This window comes from Cetorhinus maximus, chromosome 26 (genome assembly GCF_964194155.1).
Source record: "Cetorhinus maximus chromosome 26, sCetMax3.hap1.1, whole genome shotgun sequence".
In the NCBI taxonomy this organism is placed as follows: domain Eukaryota; kingdom Metazoa; phylum Chordata; class Chondrichthyes; order Lamniformes; family Cetorhinidae; genus Cetorhinus; species Cetorhinus maximus.
The window spans coordinates 18389019-18404678 of record NC_135904.1 but is presented as its reverse complement, the minus strand read 5'-3'; the positions used below and the strand labels follow the sequence as shown (position 1 = coordinate 18404678).

The following is a 15660-nucleotide window of genomic DNA, read 5'->3' as shown; positions in this document are numbered from 1 at the left end:
CTCTCCACACTCCAAACCCCCCCCCTCCCCCCCCCAAAAACCCCTACTCCGCCACACTTCCACTAGCTGCTGCAGGCTCTTTACACCTGTGACTGTGGCCTGCTGTCTGCTCTGTCAGTCAGGCTGACTTCCCGCTGGGAAGAGTCACACTCGTGTGAGGAAACCCGGACTTGTGGGTTGCCGATCTGAAATAACGTCCTCCCTCGCTTATCAAACCATCTTGTTAATTTTGGGGTTTAAGTCTGTTCTGCTCTCATGCCAACTAATCATCTTTGTGACAAACATATCTATTTTTAGTTGCTGTGGTCTTGATTCTGATCTCCATCCCTCAATTTTTGGCAGTTATCAATCTATCATCTCCAACTGCTGAACTTGTGGTAACCAGATACTGTTTGTCCAGATGCAGCCAAAATGCTGCAAAATTTAACAGTTTAGATGTTAATGGTTTTCTAATGTACTGAATCTGCATACCTACTGCTTTTGAAATGATTCAGCAAAGCGCTGTATAACACACACAACAGGAAATACACTAGGTCAGTCAGTGTCTGAATGAAGATAAGCTAATAATTCAAGCGGCAGTTTTTGTCAGAATCCAGTGGGGGATTCCTAAAACGTTCATCTGTCTTTCCCCTAAACACTGACTCAGCTGCTGTATTCTGTACAAATTAATTGGCAGCTACAGGAATCGCCCATTATCAATTCACTCCAAGCCACAGTGTAAAGTACGATAAGCAGATATTAGGTACTTCTGGCCAGAAAATCATCACAATGTCCAAATGGAACATGACTCGTCGGTGCAAAATAATTCGATTTTAGCTCAAAATAGTTTTTTTTTGAAAAAACATTAAGAATTATGTGACTGATTTGGTCACTGGTCTCAAATGTGAAAGGGAGCTCCCAGTTGATGTGGACCAACAGCAGACAGCCTCCAGAGAGATATTACCCCTGTGGATGCCCCCTGCAACATTATGTTTTGACCTGCTCCACACTACTTGCCCACTTGATGTCAATTGATCCCCCAGTCTTTTGGGAAAGTCCCAGTTTCCAATATCCTTTGTGTGAAGATATCCTGATTTCCCTCCAGAACTTATAGCTCTACCTTTAAAACTGGATTTCTCCAACAGAAGAAATTATTTCTTAAATGGAGAAGTGGGACTAGAGTAGATAGCAGAAATGTGAAGGGCTGAATGGCTGCCTTCTGTGCCATAAGTTCTACAATTAGAATATTTTCCCCTTCAACCACCTTTAATCATAACCAAGAACACATATTAAGATTACTTAAAATGCATTTTAGGGAGCAAGAATTAGACAATGATATACAAAATTATGAAATATTGAATCCTTAATCCTTTAAGAAAATTCAATGAAAGCATTCCACAACAATCTAAACTACTTTCCAGAAATGATGGAGATCCTTGGGAGACCCATTGGATATTAAATTCCATGCATTTAAGGGGAATCAAAGTAGGTCCATGAGGGAAAAGCGAATAGAAGAATGTGCCAATAGGATTAGATTTGGTGGGGAGGGGGGGGATGATGTTTGCATGGAGTATAAAATTGGCTTATTGGACCGCATCACCTGTGTTGTGTTTTCTACCTAATTTTTTGCAAGTGCTAAAAATGTTTGATCTTGGATTACACCTTAGGCCTTACATATATTTATATATATATATTTTTTTTTTTACAGAGTGCACATTCCCTCACCGAATCCCTGAAAATCCACAAAGTGGTGTGACTCTGTACTGTACAATCAATTAATATATGGAAAAAGCAGCATTCGAAAACTGCTAGTTTGAATTAGAAAATAAAAAGGGTAAATACACTCTAGGATGGACTCAGGATTACGACGATAATAAATGGGGGAGTTAAAGGAGCCACATAAAAACTATTTGCATTAAAGCATTTTGAGACAAGGACTATATCACTTACAAGTAAATTAAACACAAGGATATAAACAGAAAATATAATAAAAATGGAAATAAAAAATATAAAATGTGAACAGGCAGGGAAAATGGAATTAGAGTAGTTGGCACAAAGGTGATAGGTTACAAGTTCTATAATTCTATGATTGGTATATTTTTCCCTTCAACAACCTTCCCTCATTTAATCAAAAACCAAGAACACTTACATTAATATTACTTGCAATAACAAGAATTAAACAGCTGTGATATGTAAATAGAAAACAGAAGGTAAGCAGTTACCAGAGCAGCAAGAGTGGAAAAGAGAAGTAACTTGGTGAATCACAGAGCAGAAGAGGCCCTTCGGCCCATCGAATCAGCACCGACACGTGAGAAACACCTGACCTACCTACCTACCTAATCCTATTTACCAGCACTTGGCCCATAGCCTTGAATGTTGTGATGTACCAAGTGCTCATCCAGGTACTTTTTAAAGGATGTGAGGCAACCCGCCTCCACCACCCTCCCAGGCAGTGCATTCCAGACTGTCACCACTCTCTGGGTAAAAAAGTTTTTCCTCACATCCCCCCTAAACCTCCTGCCCCTCACCTTGAACTTATGGCCCTTTGTGACCGACCCTTCAACTAAGGGGAACAGCTGCTCCCTATCCACCCTGTCCATGCCCCTCATAATCTTGTACACCTCGATCAGGTTACCCCTCAGACTTCTCTGCTCCAATGAAAACAACCCAAGTCTATCCAACCTCTCTTCATAACTTAAATGTTTCATCCCAGGCAACGTCCTGGTGAATCTCCTCTGCACCCCCTCCAGTGCAATCACACCCTTCCTATAATGTGGCAACCAGAACTGCACACAGTACTCCAGCTGTGGCCTCACCAAGGTTCTATATAACTCCAACATGACCTCCCTACTTTTGTAATCTATGCCTCGATTGAAAAAGGCAAGAGTCCCATATGCCTTTTTCACCACCCCATTAACGTGCCCCTCTGCCTTCAGAGATCTATGGACACACATGCCAAGGTCCCTTTGTTCCTCAGAACTTCCTAGTCTCATGCCGTTCATTGAATACTTCCTTGTCAAATTACTCCTTCCAAAGTGTATCACCTCACACTTTTCAGGGTTAAATTCCATCTGCCACTTATCTGCCATTTTACCATCCCGTCTATATCTTCCTGTAGCCCAAGATACTCAACCTCACTGTTAACCACCCGGCCAATCTTTGTGTCATCCACAAACTTACTAATCCTATCTCCTACATAGTCATCTATGTCGTTTATATAAATGACAAATAATAGGGGATCCAGCACAGATCCCTGTGGTGCGCCGCTGGACACTGGCTTCCAGTCACTAAAGCATCCTTCTGTCATCACCCTCTGCCTCATACAACTAAGCCAATTTTGAATCCACCTTATCAAATTACCCTGTATCCCATGTGCATTTGCCTTCTTGATAAGTCTCCCATGTGGGACCTTGTCAAAGGATTTGCTGAAATCCATATAAACTACATCAACTGCACTACCCTCATCTACACACCTGGTCACCTCCTCAAAAAATTCAATCAAATTTGTTAGGCATGACCTCCCTCTGACAAAGCCATGCTGACTAGCCCTGATCAAACCTTGCCTCTCCAAGTGGAGATAGATACTCTCCTTCAGAACTTTCTCCAATAGTTCCCCTACCACTGACATGAGACTCACTGGCCTGTAGTTCCCTTCTTAAATAGCGGAACCGCATTAGCTGTTCTCAAGTCCTCTGGCACCTCCCCCGTGGCCAGAGAGGAATTCAAAATTTGGGTCAGAGCCCCTGCGATCTCCTCCCTTACCTCCCTCAGCAGTCTGGGACACAAATCATCTGGACCTGGAGATTTGTCCACTTTTAAGCCAGCCAACACCTCCAATACCTTGTCACTCCCTATATCAATTTGCTTAAGAACCTCGCAGTCTCTCTCCCCGAGTTCGATACCTTCATCCTCATTCTCTTGGGTGAAGACGGACGTGAAGTATTCATTCAACACTCTAGCGATGTCCTCTGGCTCCACCCATAGATTGCCCCCTTGGTCCCTTATGGGCCCTACTCTTTCCCTGGTTATCCTCTTCCCATTGATATACTTATAGAATATCTTGGGATTTTCTCTACTTTTACCAGCCAGAGCTTTCTCATATCCCCTCTTTGCTCTCCTAATTGCTTTCTTAAGCTTCACCCTGCACTTTCTGTACTCCACTAATGCCTCCGCTGATTTGCTTCCTTTGTACCTGCTAAAAGCCTCTCTTTTCCTTCTCATCGTATCCTGAATATCTCTGGTCATCCATGGTTCTCTGGGCTTGTTACTCCTTCCTTTCACCCTAGAGGGAACATGTTGAGCCTGTACCGTCCCCATTTCCTTTTGGAACGCCCCCCCACTGTTCCTCTGTAGATTTCCCCACAAGTAACTGTTCCCAGTCTACCTTATCCAGATCCTGCCTTATTTTACTAAAATCCACTCTCCCCCAATCCAAAACATTTTTTTGCAACTTGTCGATTTCTTTGTCCATAACAAGCTTAAACTGTACCATGTTGTGGTCGCTATCACTAAAATGCTCACCCACCACCACCTCAGCCATCTGTCCGGCTTCATTCCCCAGAATTAGGTCCAGCACTGCACCATCCCTTGTTGGACCCTCTACATATTGACCTAAAAGGTTCTCCTGTACACATTTCAAGAAATCCACTCCATCCAAGCCCTTAACACTATGTCTATCCCAATTAATGTTGGGAAAGTTGAAATCACCTAATACAATTACCCTATTGTTACTGTTTTTACACACCTCCACAAATTGTGCACATATTTGCTCCTCAATTTCCCGTTGACTATCTGGGGGTCTATAATAAACACTTAATAATGTAGTTGCCCCTTTTTTATTCCTAAGCTCTACCCACAAAGCTTCATTCGATGCCCCCTCCAAGATATCATCTCTCCTTACTGCAGTAACTGACTCCTTAACTAATAATGCAATGCCTCCTCCTCTTTTACCCCCTCCTGTCTCGCCCGAAGATTCTATATCCTGGAATGTTAAGCTGCCAATCCTGCCCCTCCCTCAACCACGTCTCAATGATGGCTACTATATCACAATTCCACATGTCAATCCTCACCCTTAACTCATCTGTTTTACCTGTAATACTCTTGGCATTAAAGTAGAGGCCATCCAGCCTTGCCTTACTCCCTTGAAGCTTATTGCAGCTGTACTCCCTCTGACTTGATTGTTTTACTGTATTTACTGTATACTGTATGTGTCCCTATTCTGCTAACATTCTGTGTCCACTCCCTCTGCCGAATTAGTTTAAACTCCTCCCAACAGCACTAGCAAAACCCGCCCGCAAGGATGTTAGTCCTGTTCTGGTTCAGATGTAGACTGTCCTGCTTGTACAGGTCCCACCTTCCCCAGAAACGGTCCCAGTGATCCAGGAATCTAGAACCCTACCTCCTGCATCAGCTCTTAAGCCACATATTCATCTGTGCTATTCTCCTATTTCTGTGCTCGCTAGCACGTGGTACTGGGAGAGGTCTTGCTTTTTAATCTACTGCCTAACTCCCTGAATTCTTGATGCAAGATATCATCCCTCTTTCTACCTATGTCATTGGTACCAACATGTACCATGACCTCTGCCTTATCACTCTCCCCCTTCAGGATGCCCTGCAGCTGTTCAGTGACATCCCGGACCCTGGCACCAGGGAGGCAACATACCATCCTAAAGTCACGTTGACGGCCACAGTAGCGTCTATCTGTTCCCCTGACTATAGAATCCCCTATTACTATTGCTCTTCCTCCCTTCCTCCCCTCCTGTACAGACAGGCTGCTTGTGGTGCCAGAAGCTTGGCTCTGTCCGCACTCCCTGGAGGAACCAGTGCCCTCATCAGCCTCCAAAATTGAATACTGATTGTGAGCGGGACCCCAGGGGACTCCTGAACTGCCTGCCTGTTTCTCTTGGACTGCCTGGTGGTCACCCATTCCCTTCTTTCCTCAAGTCAATGTCAACCTAAAAAAAACTCATGTTTATCTGAGATCACCAAACACAGAGGAGGTGGTGGAGTAGTGGTATTCATTTTACCAGTAATCCAGAGACTCAGGGTAATGCTCTGGGGACCCAGGTTCGAATCCGACCATGGCAAAAATCAGGAAGTAAATCTAATGCTGATGACCATGAAACCATTGTCAATTATTGTAAAAACCTACCTGCTTCACTAATGCTCTTTAAGGAAGGAAGTCTGACCTATATGTGACTCCAGACCCACAGAAACGCGGTTACTCTTAAATGCCCTCCAAAGAAGGGCAATAAATGCTGGCCTAGCCAGTGATTCCCACATTCCATGAATGAATAAAAACACAAAGCAAACAAAAGGCTTGCCTCAGGAGTGCAGCAACATGACAATGAAACAAATTTCACCCCATCCTCTTGTGTGGAAGCTCAGGCTGTCCTTTATTGTGTCACCTTTTTAAGTCTTGTTCATAACTACTGCCAGATTTAGATGGTTCCTTAAGCCCCATTGAACAACCTTATAACGAATAATCTAAAAGCTACACTTTGGTGGAAAAAATACATAAAAAGACCAAAGGTGGAGGAACAAGAGGTTGGGACCAATCAGTGATATTGTTTTGCTTTTGAAGAAAAGGGTAGCACTTTCCCAATGTCCAACGGAAACAACATGTCATGTATCTGTTGGTTATATACTGTCCAGTTTTCTTATCAATGGGGATCTGCCATTTCCAGACTCATTCCCATTCAAGTTGCTTCATGAATGTTAGTTATAGAGTAGTACCATCTACATCAGGGAACAGCTTCATTCAATTCAATACAGGCTGGAACTTGAGCACAGTTTGGGACCTGACTCAAAATTAGCTGGTAAACATTGTAATGTGATATACACAGGAAGTAGACTGTCGGGCCACTTAGCATTGGTTGCCAGTTCTCTCTCTACTATACTAGTCTCTATATGCTAACATTGTCTTTTAAGTCCTTTAAAAACATGATATGAGAGACTATTTGATCATATATCGCCTGATCAAATATATCCTTATAACATATAATTATGTTCTAACCACAAATCTAATCAAAAGTTAATCAGTGTGACACTATCTGTTGCTTGAGGTTTCTTAATTAGTGCATCCACATTCTTTAAACAAAATTATTAAATGTTGCAATAGTCAAACAGAAAAACAAAATGTTAAGAAAGCTTATTTTACAGCCCAAGTTTTAAAGGTGTATACAATACAAGCTTTGTAAATATCAAAGCAACAATCTATGGTTGAAACTTCACTACAGGAAGAGACCATTCAGGCCCATAATCACCTTTGCAGATTGAAAATGTATATTACACTTACTTGCCATCAATGAGCACCTGAGACTGTCGGTTGTTAACCTGATTATCACTCTTGTAACGAAACTGAAAAGTGATAAAAGAATAGTTGTCACACAAAAGCTGTCAGTGGACCAATGTTCTTTTTGATAATAACAGGGATTTATTAGTTCAAAAGTGTCCCATCATTTGAATTTTTAATACAAGGGCTTTAGTGTTGCTGAAAAAAAGAGACATGCTGTTGGAACTTTTCATCTTGGACTTAATAGCACAGATGCAAGAATACCAAATTCCAGAGAGAACAACAATTTATACGGCACGGGAGAGGGGTGCTGATTGGTTTGCAAGTGGATTCTGATTGGTCATGGTGTTGCCATGGATAATGCACCGGGGAACAGTTATCCCCCAAGATTTTGTTTGTATTCAAAAGGGTAAGTTGACTATGATTAGTCGAGGCATTGCCATGGGGAATGCACCAGGGAATGGTTGTCCCACGTGCGTTTCTTCAATTGAAAAAGGTGCAATGCCTTTCAACCAATCAGCACCCTTTCCTCATGCAGTATAAATTGCTGTTCCCATTGAAATTTGACATTTTTGTGTCTGTGCTGATGAGTGTAAGACAGAAAGATTTGACAGCATGTCTCTTTTTTTCCAGCAATACTCAAGTTCTGTACTACAAGGCCTTTGCTGAATTAATTGAAGCCAGTTATTATCTTGCAGTAGCCCAATCACATCCCCACTTTCTACAATTGAGCGCAATCAACTTATTTGCACAAATTAGCAGATTTATTGAATTCCATTCCCTAACTTGCCCGAGAGAGATTTGAATGCTCAACCTCTTGGTTGCTAGTCCAGTTCCACAACCACCAGCTTGCTGTACCATCTCTACAGCCAGTGGAAGTGCTGATTCACTAGGGTGAATTTTCACAGGTTTCATATAGCGATAACTGAGCAGTAAAGGCCACAACATGGGGCCAGTAGCCTTATTGTCCAATTAACATTGGTGATGTTTGGAAGGGGCCTACCATCATTTAACTAAAGTGCCCTTCTGTTTCAAGAAATAGACCCATTTAGGGTAGAAATCAGTGTCTGAATACATAAATAGGAGCCAACCTACCATTTTGGTTAAAATACATGCATGATGGAGCTGAGACCCTCAAATTTACGTACTTAATGAGTTGCATCAGGATGTCTGTTTGGTGCCCCCTAGCTCCTTTGTCCAATTTAAATGAGGCTCAGGTTTCAAAATCACTACAGCCTCTTTGTAATTGGGCCCACTGTCTGCTCTTCCAGAACTGGATGTAAAGCAAATGGGCTCACACACTTGGGCTCTTTGACAGATTACATTTTCCTTGCTGGCTCTTCAGCTCCGAAAGGTTGGCCACCACCATTTTATATCATCCATATTACTAGATGAACTCTACAAAAAGTGGAATGGAAACCACAGCATGCCTTGACCTCGCCAAAAGATTTACAACACATGCTTCTGTATTTTACATATATTAATTGGTTCTTCCTCATATACAATGTTCAAGGCTACAAGGCTATTATTTGTGTACCAAGAGTAACTGAAGCATAGCATTTATTTAAAAGTTATGATATGGAGAACTCACTTGAGTAAAGTGGTACTAATGAAAAAGGCCCCAAATACAGATGATATTATACCTTGTATTAACAAATCGCCATGTACCCCACTGATTAACGCAGAGCAAATGCGAATGAGAAATCCTGGTGCTAGCCAAAAAGTTCACCTTGGAGAGGGTTTCTCTGGGTGCCTCTACCAGCAAATATGAATTAGTGCAACTGTACCTCACTCAAACCAAAAATTCATCAAGTGCTGTACTTACAAAATCATCTGTAGCATCTTTGACTGCGGTGATGGTTAATACCAACACTAAAGGCACTATAGTGGTAAACCAGGACAGGGAGGAGATATGAGGAATTAGCTGGAAAAAAAAATTCAAGATTGACTCAATGAAAATCAAGCTAAATAATTCACAAGTGTATACATTTGAAATTTAGTTCAATATACGATTGGCGATTCAGTCATTTCTTACATCACAAATAAATGACCCTGAGGTTTACACTAAGCAACATGATTACCAACACAGGTTTTTCAGTATTACACGAACATTGAATTAACCAGTAATCTGAAAGAAGTGACTGAATTAACAGGAGTAAAGTGTAAACATTTTTACAATTCATACTTTGATTAGCAGTACATTTTTAACCATGAGTGAGTGTTGGCCCTCAAGGTCATTATTATACTGAATGTAAAATGTTAACTAGTTGTTGCTAAATAGGCTCATGTGAGCACAGCGTTAGCATGGGCCAGTTAGAAAGAGGTCCCTCAGCCTGTGCTGTATATTCTATATAAATACAGTCGATTTCAGATAATCCAAAGACTTTGTGGTTGAAAAAGCAAATTGTTAATAATTTGAAGCCAACAGGACTAGGCCACAACTTTAGCACACAAAAAGTGACTACAATTAAACAGAAGGGAAACTCGAAACTGGTGAAACAAAAATTAAACTCAAAAAAAGAAAACTGGTAAATTTTTAAACTCTACAAAGTAATAAGCATTATATTTACGTCCAGACTTCAACTGTGAATCTAAAGTTGCAAATATACGCCATCTTAAATTTGTTCTTTTAATTTAAAGTACATATGTATTCCAATCTCGTTTCTAGCACTGTCCTAAAACTGATGTCATGCCTAGTTTTGGAAAATCAAACCAAATTTATATGCAGATGACCCTGCACATTGAATAAAGCAAGGTACATTCAGACTAATGCAGAGTTCTGGATATTAAATGTACATGGAAGCCGCATTCCTGAAAAGCAGACATCTAACATTGTTGCTATAACCCACACCTCACCACCGCCCCCAAAACCCCAATCCCATTGCAATTTCTGCCCTCAAATCCCGGGTTGCGACGCCCTGATTGATTGACAGCTGAAAAGAAATAGGGAAAATTGGCATTGTTGAGAATGGAAATGGTGCACCCCATACTTTTTTAAAACACCAGTTTAGTTGCTTTGTTGTGATAATTTAATATTTCCGTATACCTTCAGTGGCTAAATTTCAGTGCAAACTGGCCAACTTTGGAGAGAGCACTGTTTATATGTCAAGCGCCCATTGAAGGCTAAGCATATGTAAATAGACGATAACAGGGTTGGCCAAACTGTGGCTTGCGAACTGCATGCGATTCTTTTACACAAAGTGTGACTCATGAAAAATACGGGTGCAATTTATTCTCAACCTCTGCCCACTGTCCCCTTCCACAAACTCTACAGGCCCTGGATGGGTCAAGCCTACTATCTCACCTCATTCAGGGAAATACTGTGGGCTGTGGTATGTTTACTTAGAGAAACATACAGTAAGCCCCCATTTAATGTTGCCCTGTTTTATGTTGTTTCATTTTAACGTCAGTTAATGGGGCCTGTATTCCTGTTTAGCGTTGCGAGATTCCTTTTAACATCGTTTCCTACCGGTGTGTCGTAGGGCCACGTGACCCCAATCAGCGCCATTTTGGAATGGCCTCCAGCTCCTGAACCCACCCTCTTGCTGCTGACCCTCCGACTTGTTGGCTCTGTTGCTCCCTGACTCCCCCTGTTGCCGATCCTTGGCTCTCGCAGAACCTCCCGCTCCCCAACGTTCCCGCTCGTCACTTCCTTCTCCTGAACCCTTGCCGGGAGCGAGGGCTCCGGAGATGAGCAGCGAGAGGCAGGAGGAGCAGCTTCAACTGGAAGGGGCTAAGTTCTCTTCAAGGGGGTTTTTGATCAGCTTCACCCCTTTTTTGATCAGAAATCTCCTGGCAACAGGTCCCTGATCCCAACAGTGAGACAATGGATTGAATATGTCCGGGACACCGGGCCATGATACGACTCCTCTCCGCCTTGGTAAAACCGGTGGGGCAGCAGCCTGGCTTATTCTGCCTCCATCCACACGCTATGGATGTGGAAGCTTCTCCAGGTGGCTTTAAGACCCAGGGTGGTTTTGGCAGGGGTGGGGAGGGGGGGTGAAGAGATTTCTGATCAAAGTATAAACACTTCATAACCTTTGTGGATGAAATTGGCAACATAAAATTGTAAGAAATGGAAAAATGAAGAAGAAAACCAAAGTCTTAAACAAGAGTGAGAGGAAGATTTTGCCATCAATGTTAAAGGCGGAAAACCTATGTATCTTATCTGCAATATTCCACTCACTACAAAGCTAGTGACTTAAAACTTCACCACAAATCGCACCGTAAAAATTTTTCTTCTGAATATCCCCCCAAGTCGGGATTATGCGAAAACAAGCTAACCCTGTTAAACTCTTACCAACATAGACAGCAGACTTTACTTTCAACTTTTAGCAAGGAGGCTGATTCGACGCCTGAAGCTAGATCATGGAATATTGCTCGCGCTAAACCTTCTCTGATGGGGGAGTTTGTGAGGAAGAATATTGCTGAAGTTGCTGCAATTTCAGATCCAAATACAGTGAATTTTGTGTTATCCAGCACCGTACGAATCGGGCTGCTCTATTAACCAAAATTTCCCCCAATCCCTGTCACTTCCAATTCTTTTAAAGAGTCGTCTGGAAACCCACAAAGCTGATGGAAGGTCGGAAGCAGCAGTTACCGCTTGAAGCAACCGTCGATTTTCCTAAAATTAAAGTCAGTCTGAAGGTCGGAAACGAAGAGCCAAATGGCGGATTTCCAAAGCCCCAATGTCAGAAGTCTTCCTTTTGGCACAAATTTCCCAACCCTGGGCACATTTCAGTGATAATAACGCCCATTTTATAATTTATTAATGAGAATGCATTTATTCACATGGCACGGCACCCGGAGTGAGCATGTGGGTATCGGGCTCAAAGCTGTCTATCCAAACCAGTGGGAGTTTCTGTTCAGATTGGTCTTCAGCTGTGGTGGTGATCTGTTCGCTTCTCGTTTTACTGTGACGCCCTGCTGTGATAGGGGCCTCGGCTACCCAGCTGCTTCCCCTCTCCCCTCAAAGACAGAGCAGTGCCGTCTCTCGCGTCCAGAGTAATGTAACTCCATTTTAACCGGCATTTTTGATTAACCGGCACCGCCCATTCCCGGAGCGTGCCAAATAACAAAGGTTTTACTGTAACACAAAACTTCAGTGATTAATAGCGAATATTCCAATTTTGCATCAAAATACAGAGAGACGCATTTCCCAGATCATTGCTGATGTTGAAGCAAGATGCAAAATGATATACTTTATGGTTATTGAAGTTATAGAAAACTTAGAGATAAATAAATATGTACCTTAGTAAACATTCCTGCATACGTACACTTTTCATACTATTCGCACTTACATTCTTGATAAAAAATATTTCCTGATATAAGCAGGTGCAATAGTAATAAAAACCTTTCTGTAAAGGTTGTCCGTGTCTTGTGGCTCTCAAATGTCTGAAGACTATTGTATATGGCCCTAAGGTTCAGGATATTTGGCCACCTCTGGAATATAATTGTGATTGCACAGGAGAAGGTGGAGAGGAGATTCACCAGCATGTTGCCTGGGCTGGAGCGTTTCAACTATGAAGAGAGACTGGATAGACTAGGATAGGCTAGGGTAGTTTTTCTTACAGCAGAGAAGGTCTGAGGGGGGGGACCTGATAGAGGTATACAAAATTATGAGGGGCATGGATGGGGTAGATAGGAAGAAACTTTTCTCCTTAGCACTGGTGTCAATAACAGGGGGCGGTGGGGGGCATACATTTCAGGTAAGGGACAAGAAGTTTAGAGGGGATTTGAGGGAAAAAATTTTCACCCAGAGGGTGGCTGGAATCTGGAACACACTGCCTGAGGGGGTGGTCGAGACAGGAACACTCACAACATTTAAGTAGTATTTAGATGAGCACTTGAAACGCCATAGCATACAGGGCCAAGTGCTGGAAAATGGGATTAGAATAGATAGGTGCTTTATGACCGGCACGGACACAATGGGCCGAAGGGCCTGTTTCTGTGCTGTATGTCTCTATGACTCTATAAGATCAGGTTCGGTGTCATCAGCTCACACACTGAGCTAGTCATTTCACAAGGGATGGTGGGCTTGCTAATTTCTTAAATCAGAAGGTAAATTGTACTGTTTGTCGAGTTCATTTTGTCATAAAATAAATTGTAGGAATCACAAACATACAAAAAAAAAATCTGCAACTCAGTGAGATTGATGTTAATAGCAGCCAAGAGCTGGTTTCATTAGATGAATTTAAACACTTTTATTAAACATTAGGAGTGTCATTGAACCCTTCATTGTGAAAGAAATGTTAGTTAAGCTGCAGGCTGTACACAGTCACATGATACCAATCACAAATGTTTTTCACTCCTGTTCTTCTGTATTTTAAAATCACAAACCTGTAAGAGCAACAGGAACAGAAAATATGCATTGGCAACCCGCTGGAACTGCTCAAACAAGTTAATAGGTAGAAATGTGACAACATTGTACTTCGAGGTTTTGATGCGGTTATTCTGAAAGAACAAAGAAGTACAATTATTCCACGTATTCAAACATAATTCACTGTCGAATTTTCTGATTAATGTTAAATTGTAAACCAAAAGGCAAGTTACTGGCAATAAGCATGGTTTCATACACTGTTCGACCACAGGCCATTTAAAACAAGATTAAAAAAATGTAAATGATTGGCACGCACTAGCTGGTTCAGCTTTTAATGCCAGTATTTAAAAACTTTTCTCAAGATGCTTCTAATATTCATTTTGCTTCAGAATTTTTGCATCCACAGTTTTCAATGCCTTTGAGGACATTTATTTTACTTGTTCTTGAGATGCGACCGTCACTAGTAAGGCCAACATTTTTTGCCCATCCCAAATTGTATTTCAACTGAGTGACTTGCTAGGCTATTTCAGAAGGTGGTTCACAGAATTACAGAACTGTTGTGGCGCAGGAGGCGGCCATTTGGCCCATCGTGTCTGCACTAGCTCTCCGAATGAAGAGTTAAGAGTCAACCACTCTGGAGTCACAATTAAGGCAGACTGGGTAAGGACAGCAGATTTCTTCCTTTGAAGGACATTAGTGAACCAGATAGGTTCCATGGTCACTGAAACTAACTTTTTAATCTAGATTCATTAATTATTTGAATTTAAATTCCCCCCAGCTGCCATGGCGGGATTTGATTTCATATCCCCACAGAGTTAGTCTGGGCCTCTATCGGTAACTAGTCTAATAACATTACCATTCTGTTACAGTACCTCTACATCTTAATGATCAACTACATTTATCTCGAGGCTCTCAAGGACCATTGCTTGGCTGATCGGATTCCCGCTGCTGCCTCTTGACAGTATCATCCCAAGATGTGGTGTAGGCTTCCATTTATAGGTTAACAAGCTGTGTTCCTGCCCTATACAGGTTTATTAAATGGATCACAGCCCGATTCTGGCACTGACCAAGTTCTTGGCCATAGCGCAGTGCTTTAGTGCAGTTTGTGGGGGGAGTGTGGGAGGCTGTTAGGTGGTGGATAGCAGTGCCCCTTGGTTTAAACATGGGACCAGCAGGGAACTCCTGTTCTTCCTAGCATCACACTAAGTTAAGAACTTTTAAAAACTTTGCCAAAGATCGAGGAGACGGGGCCTGCATTCTCTAGAGTTTGGAAGAATGAGAGATGACCTCAATGAAGTGTACAGAATTCTTACAGGACTCGACAGGGTACATGCAGGAAGGATGTTTCCCCTGGTTGGTGGGGTCTAGAACCAGGGAACACAGTCTCAGAATAAAGAGTAGGCCATATAGGACCGAGATGAGGAGGAATTCCTTCAAACAGAGGGTGGTGAATCTTTGGAATTCTCTGGCTGAGATTGCTGTGGAGGCTCAGTCATTGAGTATGTTCAAAACAGAGGTCAATAGATTTCTAGATACCAATGATATTAGGGAATATGGGGATAGTGTGGGAAGATGGCATTGAGGTAGAAGATCAACCATGATCTAGTTAAACGACAGAGGCTTGAGGGGCCAAATGGCCTACTCTTGCTCCTATGTTCCATCATGGAGGCCATAATGAAAAAGGCTTGAAAGTAAGGTAACTCTGAATGTAGGCAGCTGTTGCATTCAGGGAAGCGCAGTTTCTGGCTTGTGTTATGAAACAGGCTTTAGGATCCCTTGTTTGCATATTCGAGGGACCTAACACTATACAGGTTTCCAATGCTCTTTAGTCACAGGAGGTTTGCCTCTTAACTTGGATCTATTGCAGCCATTTTCAGCCCAGAAAATGGCCACAACGAGGTCCAATTTCACCATATGAAAATTTCAAATCTTCAACTCGTTTATTTGGAATCTGCTTTGAAGATATAACTAACATAACAAATTTTAGCCACTAGGGTCAAACTCTCACCAAAATGAAACATTGCAAAAGGTCAAATTTTAACTGTACTTACAATTAACTGCACGCCAC

At 42.1% G+C, this 15660-nt stretch overlaps 1 protein-coding gene across 7 annotated transcripts in view; it reads right to left on the bottom strand.

The window, feature by feature from the left end:
• atp8b4 (ATPase phospholipid transporting 8B4) overlaps positions 1-15660 on the bottom strand; it is a 272971-nt gene that overhangs the window by 119775 nt on the left and 137536 nt on the right. For all 7 annotated transcript variants that reach the window (XM_078530237.1, XM_078530243.1, XM_078530244.1 and 4 more), the window contains exons 4-6: positions 13613-13726; positions 9099-9197; positions 7277-7338 (exon numbers count right to left, since the gene is read on the bottom strand). In XM_078530237.1, coding sequence (XP_078386363.1) covers positions 7277-7338; positions 9099-9197; positions 13613-13726 — 275 coding nt within the window. The remainder of the gene's footprint in view (positions 1-7276; positions 7339-9098; positions 9198-13612; positions 13727-15660) is intronic.